At 38.2% G+C, this 19,506-nt stretch overlaps 1 protein-coding gene across 2 annotated transcripts in view; it reads left to right on the forward strand.

The window, feature by feature from the left end:
* vldlr (very low density lipoprotein receptor) overlaps positions 1-19,506 on the forward strand; it is a 76,343-nt gene that overhangs the window by 19,607 nt on the left and 37,230 nt on the right. For both annotated transcript variants that reach the window (XM_044174016.1, XM_044174017.1), the window contains exons 3-5: positions 4,370-4,492; positions 16,544-16,666; positions 18,384-18,589. In XM_044174016.1, coding sequence (XP_044029951.1) covers positions 4,370-4,492; positions 16,544-16,666; positions 18,384-18,589 — 452 coding nt within the window. The remainder of the gene's footprint in view (positions 1-4,369; positions 4,493-16,543; positions 16,667-18,383; positions 18,590-19,506) is intronic.

The following is a 19,506-nucleotide window of genomic DNA, read 5'->3' on the forward strand; positions in this document are numbered from 1 at the left end:
GTTACTGTCGGTGCTATTTTTTGTGTGGATCAGTTGCTGTTTTCATTGCTCCTGTGCCGTATGTGGGCTTGAAATGTATCATATTTACGCTGTTAATGTGGCCTTTTGATGGAGTGTGGGCGAAGGGATGACAATCCATCTTGGTTACAATGAAGCTTGTTTTTCTGCCAAAGTGAACAATATGCAAATTAAGTTGGAAATGGAGTCGTATCTTGAAAGGTCACCTCACAGGGTGATAACTTTTTACATTGGTAGGACTGTTGCCAGTAGTCTTCCCCCCCTTACTAGCTCTGGCAGTACCCTAACATTTCATGGAGCACCACAGAATAGTGTATTTAACCTTTTTAAGTTTGCTTTTGAGCCAAAACAGATGCAAATGTCTGTTAAGCAGCAATAAGTTGCAGCAAAGAACATGAACGAAAAATTAAAGGCATTTTTATGAGGTAATCCTCTTCACGCCTTCACAGAACTTCAACTTGAGGTCAATATTGATATGTAGGACTCACAATGTTACTCAAGGCCTTGGTGTTAGTTGGAAACATTAAGATAAATACTGCTGCAGTTGGCTGTGACTGCTCTGTACTTCTGGCCTGGAATAATTTTCTTTCATTGTTGTAGGACTGCAAATGACAATTATTTTATTTGGTAGCTAATCTATTTATTTCTGTTTCCTGATTTAATTTCTCTAAATTGTCAGTTAGGTTATCACGAATGACTATCATAAGTTAAAACTGCAAAATGATGTGTTTTTTAAATAGCTTATTTTGTCTGACCAGAACCAAAAAATTTTCAGTTTATGGCAATTTGTCTCTGGGTGGATATTTGCACATGCAATTTCATGTAAAGCACATTGAGTTTACTTACTACTGCAAATGGTAACATTCTAAGTGTAGCATCTGTCTAGATTTGCTACGTTTTAGCAGCACTGAATATTATCTGGCGGACTTGGAGTATGGCTTCCTGTGTATTACATCACTTACAAAACTTGTATAAACTTTAAAATTACCTTGCTTGTTCTCACACATTATCTCAGAAAAACTGAGAAAACATTAGTGTGTTTGTGCTGTGTGCACAGCTTCATTACATTTTCATACACAACCTGTATAGTTGTTTTTACAGACTAGCGAGTCAAACAACAACATACTATACGTTTTTTGTTCTTTGTAATTTAATTCAGTGTAAAGTCGCACACAGTATAGAATAGATGGTACATGTTCTCAGCTTTTCACATTTACACACATAGATCACATGACATTTTGAACCTACCATGTTAGCTTGGCCCCACCAGACCCCTTCCCAGCATGCCTTGGGACAGAATGACCTGGTGATGGGAACGTAGATAGAACGTAGATCAGATAGAGCAGAGCTAAATATGGATACGACAGAGCTGTGTGTGTGTGTGTGTGTGTGTGTGCAATACATTTCAGATCTTTCTCAGTTTTCTTTTGTCCCTGATCTATCTGGGTCATACTGGGATGGAGGAAGGAAAGAACAAGTGAAGGAAATGAGTGAGGAAAAGGAAGAATGCAATGGACTGAAATAGGAGAAAAGGAACAGATGATCGTACTGCAGGGCGATATGGAGGGGGAAAAAATCTTGTGACTAGAAGACCCTCTTCAGATATAAATATACTGGATTTCCTGCAAGATACTAATTACCTGTACTCTAATGGCTCACATTCTAAATTCAGTATAATGTACATTTCCACAGCAACACTTACTACAGATGTTTCAAAATAAAAGCCTACCAGGAATGGGAGGAATTATGCTCTTTGAACTGCCGGGAGACTTCTAATGTGAAACATCTGCTGGAAATGTTGCGTTTCATTGATTCATCACTTTTCATTGCTTAACATCTTCTCTCTCCCGTAGTTCTGTGCTTTCTTGTTTCTCTCCACTCTCCTTCTGTCCCTTTCTGCTGGTATTTCTACCGCCGGAGCTGCAGACTTGATCTGTGGTTGTGGCCCACCTGCTGCCCTGTGTTCCTGCTCGACAACTGCTACTATAGTTGTTGTTGTTGTTGTTGGCTCTGTTACTAATACTATCATTATTTTTCCTATAGCAATAATAATAATATAATTATTATTAACACTACAATTACATTTCTATTTCAAAAATTCTAGGTGGTATTTGCATTGTGCCTCCCTCTCTCCCACCCCTTTCCCAAAATCTCTCTCTCTCACACACACACACACACACACACACACACACACACACACACACACACACACACACACACACTAACACGGCAGCGTCGGATGGCCGCCCACCATTGAGAGTACGGTCTAGACCTGCTCTACAGGAAAAGTGCATTGAGATAACTTCGGTTAGGAATTGGCACTATATAAATAAAATTGAATTGAAAATCAAAAAATGGCAAAATTGAGAATAATTGGTGGTTAGAGGAACTCCCTCAGAACACGAGTGTAGTGAGTATGACATGACCTGGTGTTGTTCTGATGGAATTAGTGCCGTGGAAATGTACATTAACCAGGCAAGAGGCAAACATGAAGGCTGTTTAAGTTTACATCAACAGCCAATCAAAACAGGAGCAGATCAGTGGCTAGTGAAGTGATGGAGTAAAACAGATTGTGGCCTTCTGTCCATAATGGGTTACTCCTTCACACTCTCTCACAGCCACTGACACTTTGTTGCATTTGAGTCTCCATGTGTTATTCTGTCACTGGGAGAGTAGAGCTGCTTTAGCTTTCAACCCAGACAGAACTGAGGCACACAGACATGTGAAAGATGAGAATCCAAAATTAATTCATTAAAAAAAGAAGGTTGATAATGAGGCCCACTGCAGCTTGCTGCTTGGTGATTTCTTGGGTACATATTTGTATTCTGGTCAGACTGAGGAAAGGCCTCAAGGAGACAAGTTTAAAGCCTTTTTATTTATTTTTTAGCAGAGTCTGCTTCCTCTCTCCCAGTCTTCTTTTTGTTTTTACTTTTTCTTGTTCCCTTGATTTGCACAAGATGAACATAACCTGGAGATGAGCCTGAATGATGCAGCGAAATCACTTTAAAAGGTCTGACACCTAACCTCTGGGATTCAAGCATGAAGCAGCTCATACTGTCTGTGATGCTAACTTTAATGTTAGCTTAAGCAGCTAAAGTGCAGATGTGTCAATAGTATCATTAGGGCAGAGGTTCCCAACCTTGGGTTTGGCAGCCCCCCAATGGGTCGCAAGAGAAATCTCCGGGGTCACCAGGTGATTAACAGGATAGGAAAGCAGAAAAAATACATTTCTGCAACACCAAGGTTTGTTTTGTTTTTTCCTAGACTTTGCCCCAGTCTTTGCCTTTTTTTTCTGTAAATGAAAAGATAATTGTATCTCCTAAAGGCATTAAAATTATTCAAATAAATTCATCTGAGAAGTAAAAATTACTATTTGGCTAAGTGGTCCCAACTCATTGACATCTTCAACCGTAAACAGACATTCCAATGTAGCTGTTTTCAATAAATATAATGCCATGATTAGTGTATCTGAATATTACTGAGTAATGTTAAGTAAACCATCAATGTAATTGCTAAATTAGTCATTTTTTCTATAACAATAAGAAACGGCATTGTTTTATCTGATTTGTATTCATGTAGAAACAAGATCAATTTGAATTGCAATATTGGTGGCACCACTCTTAAAGAAGAGAAATGATAGCCAATTAATTAATTCAGTCTCAAAATGTATCAATGACCCTTTTTTTATTTTTTTTTATTGACCTGGTGACATCACAGGTCATAGTGACCAATGGTAACTATAAGCTGGGTCCATGGGGGGAGTTCACATCTACAGTAGGTGTGAGTACCTGGAGTATTGTGGGAGACTGAGTTCAATGACTTTCCTCTGTTTACAGAACAAAAGAGCATGCAGTCTCATAATAAAAAGTTCAAGTCCCACAAATGAACAAGTTCATCTGTGGAGTGCCAGTGGTCCCAACAGTGTCTTTCGTAATCCTTTTGTTCATCTGCTGTGTCCATCATTTTGTAAAGCAAGAATTCCCAGCAAATATTATCTACTTCATGTTCACGACTGCAGTTTTCCTTTTTCACTTGGGATTTCAATTTGCCTTTGATGGAAAATAAATGCAGCAGTCAAATGTCACAATGATAGTTTTGAGTGTTTTCTCAATGAAAATATAGAGTTTGGGCTTTGCTTAATCAGAAGGCAACAAATTGTAACCTCGTGATCTTTTCACCTGATAAAGAGGCTCGGGTTAGGTGTATTGCAATTCTTATTAATAAGGTGTGCGAGTATAGATTTTATTCATGTGTTCCTATTTCTTTAATGTGAGATGTTTCAATAATGAATACCCTGTGTCTCTCTTTTTCTAAGTGTAAAGAATCATCTCTCTTTTCTGTCCCACTCCAGTTAGAAAGACATGTGCAGAGGTGGACTTCGTGTGTCGCAACGGCCAATGTGTACCGAAGCGATGGCACTGTGATGGGGAGCCGGACTGCGAGGACGGGTCCGACGAAAGCGTAGAAATCTGCCGTGAGTAGATTGTTTCCTCTCTGATGAACCTCATGCAGGTTTCAAGTCAGATTTTGTTCAGAGTTTATGATAATGTAAACTTCTTTACCACAACAGACTTATATTTATATATTTCATTGCATAGATCATTTTGAAGAACCATACTGATGTTACAGTTTGAATCCAATTACTAAAAATCACAAGTTTACATTACTGCTTCCCATGACAAACTTGGGAACTTGTACATTAATTTCCTACCTTTTTAGGCAGTTATTGAGTGTTATTCATTTTAGTACGCTATAACTTGAAACTATATGACTTGCTTGAGAGATGTCATTTCTGGACATTTTTATGTCTGTAGTCTTGGTTGAAGTTAAGTTATTGTTCAGCAGTAACACAGGTGCGATTAGATACTGTTACTGTGTTTATGTGATTGGGAGAAACTCCAACCTAAGTCAGCTGTCAAAAAGGAATGTGTGTAGCTATCTTATTATTATTATTATTATTATTACCCTTTTAATCAAGTTCAGCCTTAAATGTCTTAAGAGATTTATTTCCAACAAATAAAATGCTTCACGAATGAACAAACATGGAAGAGGTTGGAAGGAAGAGGTTGGGTCAAAAATATTTTTGTCAAAATGACAAAGTTTAAAAAAAAAAGTATTTCAATCACATGCAATATCTGAAGGAAATTTAATGTCTGTGCAAGTCGATTTTCATACCTCCCATATAGTAGTAGTACTTATTTTTTGTGTGTGTGCCTATTTTAAAGGATAAGGCTGGTATTCTATATTTTTCCTAAGAGTAGATAATGCATTTGAAGACTCTCTTCAGCCATGAGTTGTGGGATTTGATTTGATTCAAAATAAACCACAGTGTGTGTTCATGTTAATGAAGTACCATGTCACACAGTGCAACAGTGCGGCTCGCTGATGTGCAAAAACAATTAAAAGCACAACAATGGAGTTGTGGAATAAGAAAAAGGTAAGAAATATAGAATTATATCAATATTATCCTTCAAATAATCAAAACAAGTGCCCTTTATCTTTCTAATGCATAAAACATGGTCCAAGTAATTAACCTCTAAAATCAACATTGCGTGGGTGTGTGTCTAAAGGCTTTATAACCCAGTTTTGCAGACACGACAGTCAGAGCTCAAGTGCGAGCCCCAGAGCTTGTCTTTTTTTATTTTATTTTTTTTTATGAAACTTGTTTTGTGCAAAGCAGAAAAAAGGACAATACACAATAACCAACACAGAACAAAACAAAAGGAGACGAAACAAACAAAGATAAAAACAACAAAAAAGTGAGTCCAGGGAACCTGTAGTGGGCAGCCATCCTTACATCTGGAAAGCCTGCACTTCAATATCATACCAAGTTATAATTTCACATTCATTTTTTTTCCAGGCCAGTTCAATCAGTCCTGATGTCATCCTTTGCGCTTTAGTGGCTCCCAGGTATTCAAAGAAGGGGTCCCAGAACTGGTAGAATAAAAAGGGTTTATCCTTTAAGGCTGTGGAGGAAGCTTCAAAAGGGATGATACTTGTTACAGTTTGTAGCCACTGATTTTTGAGTGGGAGCTTTATCAGTGATCCACATGACTAGGATAAATTTCTGAGCAGAGTGCAACAGAAGATACAAAAAGTCTCATCATTTAGTCCCAGCAGGCAAGTTGTTGCACCAAGATCTAAAGGATGCTTAAAATGTTTTATTAAGCTGTTGACTTGAGCTGTAGTCCACATGACGGCAGCTCCACTAACAATGGGGGAAAAATTAACCAACAGCAGATTGACATTTAGTACAAAGATCTGATAGATCTGGCTTCAGCAGTAATATAAAGCCTGTGTAAAATCTTAAATTGCCTCTCCCAGGCTGAATTAGATGCTAGGGCACTAGAAGGCTGGCTGCACAAGGCATTCCAGACCTCTGGTTCTATTATAGTGCCCAGATCAGATTCCCACTTGCATTAAACTTTGTCAGAGGCGTACAAAGTATCTTTATAAAGCCGTTTGGTAATGAATTTAAGATGCATTATCTACCAACAGAGACTCTATAGGGGAGATAGTGAGTCAGCCAGTGAACCCTTTTAACTTACACAGAATAAAAATCTGAACCTGTAGAAATTTAAGGAAATCATCAATGGTGACACTAAACTTGCTATTGCTGAAATGTGAGGGTCGAGCCTCCCTGAAGCATGTCTCAGACTATTTTGATGCCCCTGCGGTTTCAGTCAGCGAGTCCAGCCCGAAGGCCAGGTGGGAAGTCAGGTTTTCATGAAAAGGAGTTTACTCCTTAATTACTATATCCTTCTACTTTCATGACTTGTCCCCATATATTTCTCTCTCTCTCGCTCTCTCTGTGTGTGTGTGTGTGTGTGTCTATACGACATTATCTTTATCCATATCGAAACTTTACTATGAGAGAGATATAATAGGTTCTGCAGGCGGACCCTATCCAAAGAAGCTGATTCACAACTGAGTCAGGTAAAATTACGGTAATCTATGAACCATTCCAAAACTACGCATCCAATTGGTAAAATGAGAAATGACAGTGCTGCTAAGCCACCACGCTTAGCGGGTAGACAAAGCTGTATCTTAGCCTATCTTTTTTTTTTGTACCAAATAATCATATAAAACTATTTAAAAGAGAGAGGAGAAAGGAAAGGAGATGTGGGAGAATGTTCATTTTGATCAGATGGGTGCGACCCACTAAGTTTAGGGGTGGGCCACACCACCAGTTAAGGTCATGTTTTATAGTTTGTAAGAGGGGAGCAAAATGTTTGTCTATAAAGATCTTTTAACCATGGGGAGACTTTTTTTTTTTTTATCCCTAATTAGCTTTATCAATTGATTGTCTAAGGGAGTTTAGATAAATCAAAACGTCATCAGCATATAGCGATGTTTTATGTTACCAGTTATGCTGACATCGTGTCTTATGATTGTAGTTAGGGGTTCCATAGCCAAGGCAAACAGTGGGCTCAAGGGGCAGCCCTGCCTCGTACACCGTTCAATACTAAAATTAGAGCCATTCCAGCCAATCAAAAGTTTTCTCGCGTTGAGAGAAACAACCAAGGTTTCAGAGCTGTACATTGAGGAATGCTGAATGACATTGAAGTAGTCTTCTTGCATTATGAGAATAAGACCTCCCTCATATGAAACCAGTCTGATCATTAGTGATGATAGAGGGGAGGACATTTTCTAAACATAAAGCCAGGACGTTTGTCAGAAGCTTCAAATCTAAATTTAAAATAGGTACAGGTCAGTATGAACATTCTTCTGGTGGTTTACCCTTGTTTAGTACTAAGGAAATATTTGCCTCTATTGGAGATGGAGGGAGGGCTTCAGCCTCAAATGAGGATTGGCTTGAGTCTTTTTAGTGTTCAGTAAATATGTTGCAAGATGATTGATTATTATTCCTCCTGTATCTGCCACCTGAGAGAACACTGCTGTACACAGGTCAGCTACTCCTTCTGTTATTTATAAATTACTTTGAACAGATAGGTTCATAAGCACATAAATGAAGATTAACAAGAAAGCAGAACATAATGAACATTAAAGTATGAAACCAGGGCTTGTACACATGTGTCCCCCAGGAGGTCAGACAGTGTGAGCAGCCTTAATTACTGCAGTCTCTGGCTGCAGTGAAGAGCACAGGTTCAGGCTAAAGCATTAAACAGCAAGGACAAACTGACCCAAAAACAGTTTATCCAACCTATTTAGGCTCCAGTTAGGTGTTTGCTTGCTGCTGCTAAGGGGTGACAAAGATGCAACAGACACAAGGTGTCTTTATACAGAAGTCATCACACTTTTACTATACACTGTCACAAATCTCTTAAGGTTTAGATTTGTCTTGGATGAACAATCTTTAGGACATCCGGTATGTTGAGTTGATGGTGCATGGCTAACATTGAATCAAACAGCTCTTTTGCTTGTAATTGTCTGTCTGTACATATGTCTATTTCCTGTTTGCTTTTAACTATGACCAAAATTGTCTTGAATGCATGAGTATTTACTGCACAGTAAAGCAAATATAAGGACTACATTTATGTATAAATAGGACCTAATTTGAGCATGGAAAATAATTCTTGACCTTTGGGAAATACTGTAACAGAATAACTCAAAAGCTCCACTTTATCTGGAGCTTTCAACCCACCAAACATAGGTTATGTCATTACACCTGAGCCTTCCATTTGCTGATGAAAACTGAGAAATGCAGTTGAAAGCTAGCTTCTTTTTTTCTTAATATTTAAAAAAAAAAAGTTAATTTTATAAAAACATGCTAGTTAATGCCAGGGTTTTTATTTCTAATAAGCCACACTTTTAAAAATGCATCAGTAAGGTTACTTCAAAATAAACAGCTTTACAGCAACTTCACAAAGTTATGATTTTAAGTCAGACAATATCTAATCAAAGAATAAATAAGCAAGACTAAGACACAGGTCAAGCATTTGGTTCCAACTTTAAATACTTGACAGTTTTTCATACTTGCAGCTATGGACATAATTCAGTCAAATTAATATAGGTTCCAAACCCAGCCCTGCTTTATTACTATGTGGACACGGATATCAAATCAAACCACAGAATATTATAATTAACAAAGTCATCCAGCAAGTCGAAATGTGTGACTATGAATATTTTAAACTTTCCCTTGTTATCAAAGGGTTTCAGAGTCAAATTTAAAAAAGATTTTTAAAAAAAAAGTGAAAAATATCAAACTGCAATGTTTAAAGTTCACACAAAAAATGTTTAAAGAAGTAACTATTTTATTTTAATATGGGATAGAAATAGAATATCTGTGGAAGGTAAAGACGTACATTTACTCAAGTACCGTACTTAAGTTCAGTTTGGAGTAGGAAATACATAATCTAATCAAGGAATGTGTGCTTTTTATTCGATATTGATATATTTTGCGATACGATTTTATATATTAAAAAAAATAATAATTAAATTGAGAAACCTGTTTTTGGCTAATCCAGCGAGTTAAATAGGCTACCTGACAAATCAAGGTACTACATCACACAAAAATCCAGTGAAAATCCAATATTGACACAAACCTGCTCTGTGAACTGCAACATTGCCTTCAATTGTCTAATACAGAGATCTCAAAGGGATCGCTACCATGTCATAAACGGTGCATCAAAATGTATATCTTCTCACTCTATATATTGCTGCATTTCCCACAGCTAGTTCTTAGATACTTGAATGTTTCCATTTTTTGCTACTTCATACTTTTACTCCACTACATTCCATAGGGAAATATATTTATCTGACAGCTGTAGTTACTAGTTACTTACAGATTAAAATTTTACATCCCAAAACATAGGATCACCTTATGAAATATGTATTGTTACCCACCAGATATGAAGTAGTTCAAATTAGCGCCTCGTTGACCAGTTAAGCATCAGTAATGATAAAACTATAATATACAAAATAATGTATTAAAAGGTATGAAAGGGGGGTGATTCTGCATAATGAGCTTTTACTTTTGTTAAGTATATTTTGCTGATAATACTTTATTTGCTTAAGTAAAGTTTTGATGCAGGACTTTTACTTGTAATGTAGTATTTTTGTAAGTAGTAAGGCTTCTTAATACTTGTTCCACCACTGAGATAATATATTGTGAAAACTGTCTCCTTGAGGCCATAAACACTGCAAGACATACGGCTGATTACTCTTGGAGTTGGCTTAGCAACTAGCTGCCGAGTTTTACAAACGGAATTTTTTGCCATCAGAGTGCATAACAAAGACTTCCTGCTGTTTCTAAGAGTATCTCACTTTTGCAGAAATTCAGTGAGGCACTTAAAAGCAGTGAGGGGGAGTCCCCTATGAGCAGCCCTGTCAAATAAAGAAGTTGTTTAAATGGAACTAAGAAGAGCTGCTGAGCTTTAAATGGTATAACTGTGATGTGAGGTCTCGCAGATGTGCTTGTTGTAGAGGAGTGATGATTCAAAGTGTTTATACTGAAGTTGCTTTTTAATGAGAATCTTAGTCTGTGCTGCCTTCACTGTGCTGTTGTAAAGACAAATGGACTTTGGCATCTCCTCAGGTACAGAGATAAATATCAGAGGAAAGATGAAGGCACATAATCAAACACTTGTTGGTTTGATATTCAGTGTGCTTCCTGAAATCTTCCTGAATGCTTAAAGCATTTCTTGTAAGTCAACTAAAGAAAGATAGAAAGTGTCTTTCATCCATGGTACTGTGAGTAAATACTGAACCTCAGGTCTGTTCCCAACTTCAAGACTGCAAAGTACCAGGATGAAACCAGTATCAAAGAAGGACAAAGAAGAGAGGCTTGCTAGAGGGTTGAGATGTTTAGCACCTTTTTTTTTCATAGCTTAGCAGTAGAAAAGACTATGTACTGTCAGCACTAAGTGCTTTTTTCTTAGGTGCTAAAGCTTTACTGTGTGGCAATGCAACATATAGGCTAAATCACTATCATCTGAATGAGTTCACTGCAATTTCTAAGAAAACAATGAATACTGTTTGTACAAAATGATCAAAGAAATCATTGCGCACATGTTTGCAGAAAGGTGCATAGGGAGAATATTTGAAAACACCCAGCACTGTCATTACTCATTGTATTCAATAGCTTCAGTACAAAGACCTTCAATTGACATTTCATTTACCAAGTGACAGTGAGCACATAGATGCACTTCAAACTGGTAAACTGTGGTTATCATACCCTATAAAAGTTGAAGGATAATATATGGACAGTGTTTGGCAAGAATTTGATATTGGGCTAAATACTGTACATGACATTGACTTAACAGTACCATCAAAAGTGCAAAGCAGACAAGATGTGCACTGACACATACAGTAGAAAACTACAAGATGGACTATTTAAGTTCAGAGTATACACAATATCTATAGAAAAAGAATTAATTCCCATCATGACAATAAATAGGCCAGCAATACAGTAAGTCTTTACAATACCAAATAGAAATTGCTCTAGACCACAAAGCTCGTCCTAAATACTGACATTGATAAAGGACCTGACTCTGACAACAGAGTAAATCAATGAAGCAATAGAGAAGTTACACAATAGACATGAAATTCTGCATCTTGATTTCAAGTTCTTAGATATCCTTTTTTTTTTTTTTTTTTTTATTATTTGTCACTTGTACGAATGATAAAACAGTATTTTACCAAGCCCTTCGCTGACAGTTTAACTTCAGACTGGACCAACTTTGTTAATTGAAGTACCAGATGATGCACACTATTCTACTAGAGATAAATGCTTCTTTCCAAAAGTAATGGTATGGAATATTTCATAATACTGAATGTCTGGTTTATTTTTGGGAGGCACCAGTTTTGAGAAAATAGATTTTAAAAGAGAATAAGAACAAATACAAAAATAATACAACCGTTTCTTGAATATAATGTAGAACCTGAGAGTTATCCACTCTTCATCTCAGTGATATTTGCTGGGGCAGCAGAGGTATGTGTGACAGGGTTATACTCCAGTTCTGAGTTTTCACAGAGCAGTCCCCTCTGGTTTTTGCTGCAGTGTGTCAACACAGCAGGTTGAGTGCACAAACCTGAAGACAATACAAAAATAAATTCTTTACCTCTGGCAGGAAAAAAACCCACTACATCTTACAGTCGGAGCAATTCCCTCCTGCACTATTGGATTGGGATCCGTGGTGCTCTCTGCCAAAACATGAGCGTTGCAGTTTGGGGAGCCGTTAAAGCAGCAGAGTTATTCAAAGCTGTTGGCTGTGTGGTGTTGCCAAGACCTTCCTGAGTTTCTGCAGTGTTAGAAAGACAAAATAAAGTAGGTAAGGAGCTGCAGGATAAACCTACACACGCTGTGGCACAATGGAGTGGAAAATATAGTTGTAGAATAGTATTTCTATTCTAATGTTACATTAATATCCCAGACAATGGATGGAGCTTTAGAGGAATTTGTATTATCCTTGAAAACCTATGCTCTGTCCTGTCTGTCATCTTGATTTTAAATGTTTTTTTCTCTTCACATTTTCAGCCTGTTGTTTGAGTTGATTACCCTGCCCTTTGTATGATCCACCCTTTGTCACACAAGACTCAATAGGACTTTTTTCCCAATACAGAGAGAAAGGCTCATTGAATCTATTCATTACAACCTACAGCACGGCTGTGTGAGTTGGAATTGTGCATAACGAGCCGCCATTAGTGTGGTGGCATCTCATTTGTAAATCCTTGCAAAAACACATGTTGAAACATGTTGCATGTTGAGAATAGTCATCAAAATGGTTAAAATCTTAAAAATAACAACTTTAAACTTGTCGACAAAATTCTGTCTAAATTGACAGATGTCTTTTCACCTGCAAATCGCCAAAACCATAATGCGCCGTGCTATTATCAGCTGCTCCAACAATGAACTTACTTAAAATACAGAAAGCAAAATCCACAAGTCAATTTAATTTTATTTCACTGCCATTAATTCCTTTTGTTCCATTCGATCTAGTCTAAAACCACACTATGTATACAAATTCCACTTTTTTTCAATTTGTTTCAAAATGTTTTTCAGATTTTAATTTAATTATGTATTTCATTCATTCATTTCAAATTATAGATTGATGATTGGCTAGTTGGTTGATTTTTAATCATAAGCGAGTGCCAGTAAGGGTTTAATTACTACATTGAAGTTTTACACTCAGACTGTGGAGGTTGCACAAACGTGGTACATTAGGTTTTAGGAAACAACAACTGTCATGACCACACTAGTGTTTTTAGACTGAGTAATTTCCACATTCACACAGGCTACCTTCATCTGTCGGAGGGGCGATAGCTGACCGTGATCAACCTGAACACGTGCGCTTTCAGTAATGTCGCTAAAAAAGGATGGATGAATCACCTGACAGAATTATTTAGTAGAAAGGTTTATAATTTTGATGACTGAATAACCGTTTTGGTCATTTATTAAGTTCAAATCTGTTTTCTGGTTAGAGCAAAAAATGCTAGGACTAATTAATTAGCCACTATGTGTAAGATTGGCAAGTCAGAAATATTCAACCCACCAGTGGTAGTATCAAAAAAGACTGATACACAACAATGCAAGTCCTTTTCAGTTATTTATGGTCTCTGAGAACATTTGATTACAACTTTCTCAATTTACCATTTCACCTTTTTTACATTTTATTTCAGGTTAAATTTATCCTCATACCTCTTTTTAAATCCACTTTTTTGAAATTCTACATTAAAGAAGTTGCCTGCTAAGAACTTGAATGACTGAAAGTCCAGCTGTGGCATTTTATCTTTACTTCTTTAAACTTGGCAACATATTGTGTGTGTGTGTGTGTGTGTTAAGAGGTTGTGTTAAGTTCCAGTCATAGCTGCAATGGTGTACGTGCAGGTCAACCGAGCTACTATAACTGTTATGTCACTGTACTGTTTGACCAGCTGTTACACATGACTTGGCAGCAGGGAATGGAATCTAAAGTGTGTGTGTCTGTCTCCTGACAGTTTCTGTGTGAAGGACTCATGCTGTGGTTGTTTACGTCAGTTTTCCTGTCTGTTGAATTAAGGAAGTGAGCTGCTGTTTCTGTTCACTTAGTCATTGATAAGAAGAGTTCTCCATTAATACTCAAGTTACAACCTGGGTTTAAGTTGGCCATCTGTGTTTTGTTTACACAAGTTCACACTGTTACTGTCAAGTGAAAATCTTTGTCTTCAGTGTCGACTTCTATGGGACTAAGAACCTGCTGTGGTTTCAAATAGACCAGTGTATAATTAATCAAACACAAATGTGTTGAATGCATCACTGTCCTTATGAAACATTTTCAAGTTAATTTCTATTTAATTATTTATTTTTTTTTTTATTTTTTAATATTTTGAAACCTGCCTTGTTTACATCCATGTTGACACTAGCTAGTAGTCTTCTTTGCCTTTTGCTAGTGCAATGGATTGTTTCTTGGGGCTTTACCGCCACCCACTGTCAACCAAAACCAAAATACCGACCGCGATGTGTCTGTGGCATCGAATATTGACGTGTCAAGTATTGCAAGTTGGTATTGAAGGCTTGGTCAGATTCTTTAGCTTGTTCGCTTTTTATTTGGTATATTAAATACATAAATCAGCAAACTTTTCTGCCTATTTGTGTACATTTTTAATTAATATTGATCCATTGGGCAGGTATGGTTATTTTGGTAAATGGAACAGTGAATGAAATGTTGCTTCATTTTATTTTTTTAAAAGCTGCCCATCCAATTAATCACTGAATTGTGCATGTGGATCCTTGACTTCCTGACGAGCTGACCCCAGGTGGTGAGGGTGGGTGGACACACCTCTTCCACCCTCATCCTTAACACTGGAGCACCCCAGGGCTGTGTTTTAAGCCCTCTGCTGTACTCCCTGTACACACACAACTGTGTAGCCACTTTCAACTCCAACACCATCAAGTTTGCTGACGGCACAATTGAGGTGGGCCTGATCACAGATAATAATGAAAAGGCCTACCTGAAGGAAGTAGAGGACCTGACCTGCTGGTGTCAGTCTAGCTGACATTCAGGAGTAGGTTGTTGTCCTAAGGAGCTGGCAGTGGACTTTGGGAAGAAGCAGGGAAGGTACTATGCCCCCCTTAATATCAATGGGTCCTGACCTGGGCACTGCATACTGACTCAGTGGTGAGAAAGGCAAGGCAGAGACTGTTTCACCTCACACACTTTGGAAATTCTGGACATTCCAGATATTCTCTCAAATACTGTGGAATTTCTACTCCTGCACCATTGAGTATGTTCGGTAGGGGAACATCATTGCCTGGTGCAGAAACCTCACCGAACAGGACTGCAAGTCCCTGCAAAGAGTGTTTAATTCGGCTGAACATACAATAGGCGGTGCTCTACCCTGCCTAAAGGATATTAATTTACACCAGGTATGGAGGCTCGGAGAATCATTAAGGATCCCAACCACCCGGATAAACGGCCTTTTCTCCCTGCTGCGGGCGGGAAGAAGGTACCAGATACACCAGGCCATTAATATTCAGTTAAACTGACGGTGCTTAAATATCAGCAGAAATAAATATTTACACTATTAAAAGAAACCTTGACATAGTTAAATAACTGATTTTCCAGACCTCAGCTGTTCCAGCAAAATGGATTATGTAACAGCTTGCCGTTTTCTGGTTGTCTGGGCATTGAGTTAACAGAAGTGAGCATCACACGTTTAACCCCTTAGGTAGAGTAACTAAACCCCAAAGTTGAGGGAACTCCCTCTACACTTGAAATAATAAATAAATAAACAAACCTCCTCTAGAACATGAAAAAAGTATCGACATGGACAGCGCTGGGGGGCGCAATTGGATAGACCTACATCCAGGGGGGGGTTGGTTGGTGACGAAACGCTGCCACCATATACGTCAACAACCACTAGATCGGCCAACAGCAAAATTCAATTACAATAGCCAGGTTTCCACCTGTAGAGGTCAGTCGCTATGCATATGCGCGATATGACGCAATATGTAGAATTCATATACTTTGTACTAAAATGTGAAGATGTGGACCTGAATCCATCAACAACACTAAATACCCATGTCTATTGGTTTTCAGCTGAAAAAGTAGTTTGAGGGTTTAGTTACTTTTTAAACACATGTGAACAGAAACTCCCAAGCTCGATCTCGGCAGTAATTCAGAATTGGTAATGAGGACTAAAGGCTTGAACGTGGCCTTGAAGTCCCAAATATGAAGATGAACTGTCCTTTTACAATAAAATCAGATGATCAGAGATATGACTGTAAACACCTTTTTTAAACTGAACTATTTGATATAGCTGCAGTCAGTGCAAAATAACTTTGAAGATTCTAAACTAGACCAAAGTGAAAGGATTTGGTTTTTTTCTAATTGACACAATGAAGTTTGTACTTTAAACTCAGCCTAGATTAAAGTGGTTTCTCAGCAGCGGACTGACAGACATCCTACATAAAACGATTTGGAACTGACAGTAAGGTTGTTTTTTTTTTTTATTAAATGTATGTCACTGTTGGTTTTCTTAAAGCACAAAGCTACACAAATAGATAAAACATTGGTATGAATCAAAGAAAATGGAAGAAATATAAAACCATAACATTCACAGTGTTTTTGTTTTGTCCATGCAGACATGAGGACGTGTCGTGTTAACGAGTTTAGCTGCGGAGCGGGCTCCACTCAGTGTATTCCCATCTTCTGGAAATGTGACGGAGAGAAGGACTGTGATAACGGAGAGGACGAGGTCAACTGTGGTAGGTGGACATCAAAATCGCCTTAGTATGTGTACACATACAGGGAATTTTACTCCCTTTTTTTTTTTTTGTTGCTCTCAATGTACTTACACAGAAATAGAAATACAGCTTTAAAAAAAAAAAACAAGAACAACAAAGCTGAACAAAGAACATTTAGCTATTACGTACATACAAGTAGGTGAAAGGAAACACATGAACATGGGAGGGTTATAGGGAATATTAAATATCTTTTAGCTGAAAGGTGTAATTTGAACCACAGGCAGTATGTCTTTCCTACTTAATTGTCCATTTCCATTGATCCACAGCCTACTGTAGATGTGTTTTTCAGAGGACCTGGAGACCGGGCTGAGTGGGCTATCTGAAATGCTGTGTGATTTAATGTCTAAGTTGCTGTCCAGAAAAAACTGTTTATGGCTGGCTCCTTTTATTCACATTCTGGTCATGCATTTGCTAGTGATTGATAAGCACTTGAAGGCAAAGACCTATGAAGACCTACTATGTGATCACAAGATACTTTCTTCCTTGAGTTGACAAGGATCGACTGAACACACATTTAGACAGTTGACCTGCCTATTAGCACCATGGGATACTGCACAAATTCAATTTTATTTATATAGCGCCAATTCATAACAGAAGTTATTTCATTGCACTTTTCCTGTAGAGCAGATCTAGACCGTACTCTTCATAATAATTAGAGACCCGACAAATCCCCCCATGAGCAAGCATTTGGCGACAGTGGCAAGGAAAAACTTCCTTTTAAGAGGGCAGAAACCTTGGACAGAACCAGACTCAATGGTGGGCGGCCATCCGCCGCTGCCCTGTATGTGTGTGTGTGTGTGTTGTGAGGGAGAGAGAGAGAGATTTCTTAAATAGAATAGTAATTGTAGTGTTAATATTAATAAATTAGTAATAATAGGAATGACAGCTATAGGAAAAATGTCAGCATCCTGCAAAACAAGTCCACATTTCTTGGCTGCATTTGGAGAAGACTTTGAAATGGGCCTTTCCCTCTGGTGACGTCTTCATTCATAAAATGCCGACTTCATAGGATGTCGCCTCTGAATTTGAATGCAGAAAGCAACTTAACTTCCCTGTAGCACCTGATTCACTAAACGAATTTCAGATGCAATCATTCTGGACTCCAGCTATAGCCTCCTTGCAGCTGTGCTGTATACTAGAGCCTGACCGATATGGGATGTTTTGTTTTTTTGTTTGTGTGCACACAGCACTCTTCTACATGTGCTGAAAGTATTGTAGCCATAGCAACGGCCCACATTTCCCAGCATGCACTGCCTAGTGCAGTTTGTAAGCTGCCTTATGTTCCAAAATGCAAATGTTAGTTTTTGTTAGTGTTTTGTAATGTGTCTGTTCAGAACATGGTGGTTTATGTTGGTAGTCATTTTTGTGCTGGTTTAGTTTTAATCACCAGCTGTATTTTACTGCTACGCATGTTCAGTGACACTAATGCTTGTAAAACAGCGTAGAAATTTAATAACAGTGGATGAATTCACTTCTGGTAATGTATAAATTGTAAGATTATTTCTTGAAATTGCTAATACGGTCAGATAACAAATCAGACTAAACTGATCTTGTAAAATGGCTTGTGTGACCTTGTGCTTGTTGCAAGTAAATCAGTCAAGTCTTTTTTTAGCAACTGAGCTATTAACCCTCTCACAGCTTTCTCACATTCTCTTCCTCTCCTCCTAAATGCCTCCAGGTAACATCACCTGTGCTCCAAATGAGTTCACGTGCGCCAGCGGCCGCTGCATCTCCCGGAACTTTGTGTGCAACGGCGAGGACGACTGTGGCGACGGCTCTGATGAGGTAGAGTGCGCTCCGTCCTCCTGTGGCCCCAGTGAGTTCCAGTGTGGGAGCTCGTGCATCCCAGCCAGCTGGGTGTGCGACGACGACGTCGACTGCCAGGTAAGAGAAACACTATAAAATGCCACAAACACACACTGAAAAGCAGATTACAAGTTTTGGACAAATATAATTAAAAATAATATTCTTACACCATCAGAGGGACAGAAGCAGGAATTTGGCAAGCCATTTTTACTTGGCCTGGATATGGGCCTTATGAATTATACCCTTGCCCTTTTATTTCAGTCATGCAATTATTAATGGCAGCAGATTTCGATAGCAAAAGTCTGAGAAGCCTGATTGGATGGTTGACGATAACTACTGGTTACACTAGAGTGGCATGGCAAGAAGATTTGGGAGTGGATGTCACTGATGACTAGTGGGAAAGAGCACAAGTTCACCCCTCTTAAGTATACTGTATATTAGACATGGAGGGATGCAAAAGAACCCACCAAACCCATTCAGCACTGATAGTTATTCAAAAAGACTGGCCCATGATCTGCTGCTGAAATGTGTGTGTATGGGTCCCAATGTGAGTTATTGGTATTGAATGAAATGTTTGTGGATGTATGCATATATCTTTAGTTTAGATAAGATAAGCTGTAAGAAAAAAGTGGTGTTTTAAAAGTTGATAGTATCTCAGCCAGCCTAATTCCTATAGGCAGGTCTTTCCTCTCGGTTTTGACAGCAAGTTCTTTCCCCTCTAGTCTTAAGGCTGGACTGCAAGAGGATACAGTTGTTATGGATAGTTTTTCTGAAGGTTCAATTTAAGGTGTTAAGGCTCAAGTTATGGTCACAGCTGTGTGTGTGACAGCCACTTAAACTGGCTACTGTTCTCCACAAAACGTTCTCTGAAATATGAAATGTTGTTGTTGTTAGTAGAGTTTACAATATACTCTGGTCATCTGAGTTGAAGCTAAATTCCTTGAATCATCTGCCCTCTCTTGAGCTTCACATCTTTACTTTCTATTGCACTGGTT

This window comes from Siniperca chuatsi, linkage group LG18 (assembly GCF_020085105.1).
Source record: "Siniperca chuatsi isolate FFG_IHB_CAS linkage group LG18, ASM2008510v1, whole genome shotgun sequence".
Classification (NCBI taxonomy): Eukaryota; Metazoa; Chordata; class Actinopteri; order Centrarchiformes; family Sinipercidae; genus Siniperca; species Siniperca chuatsi.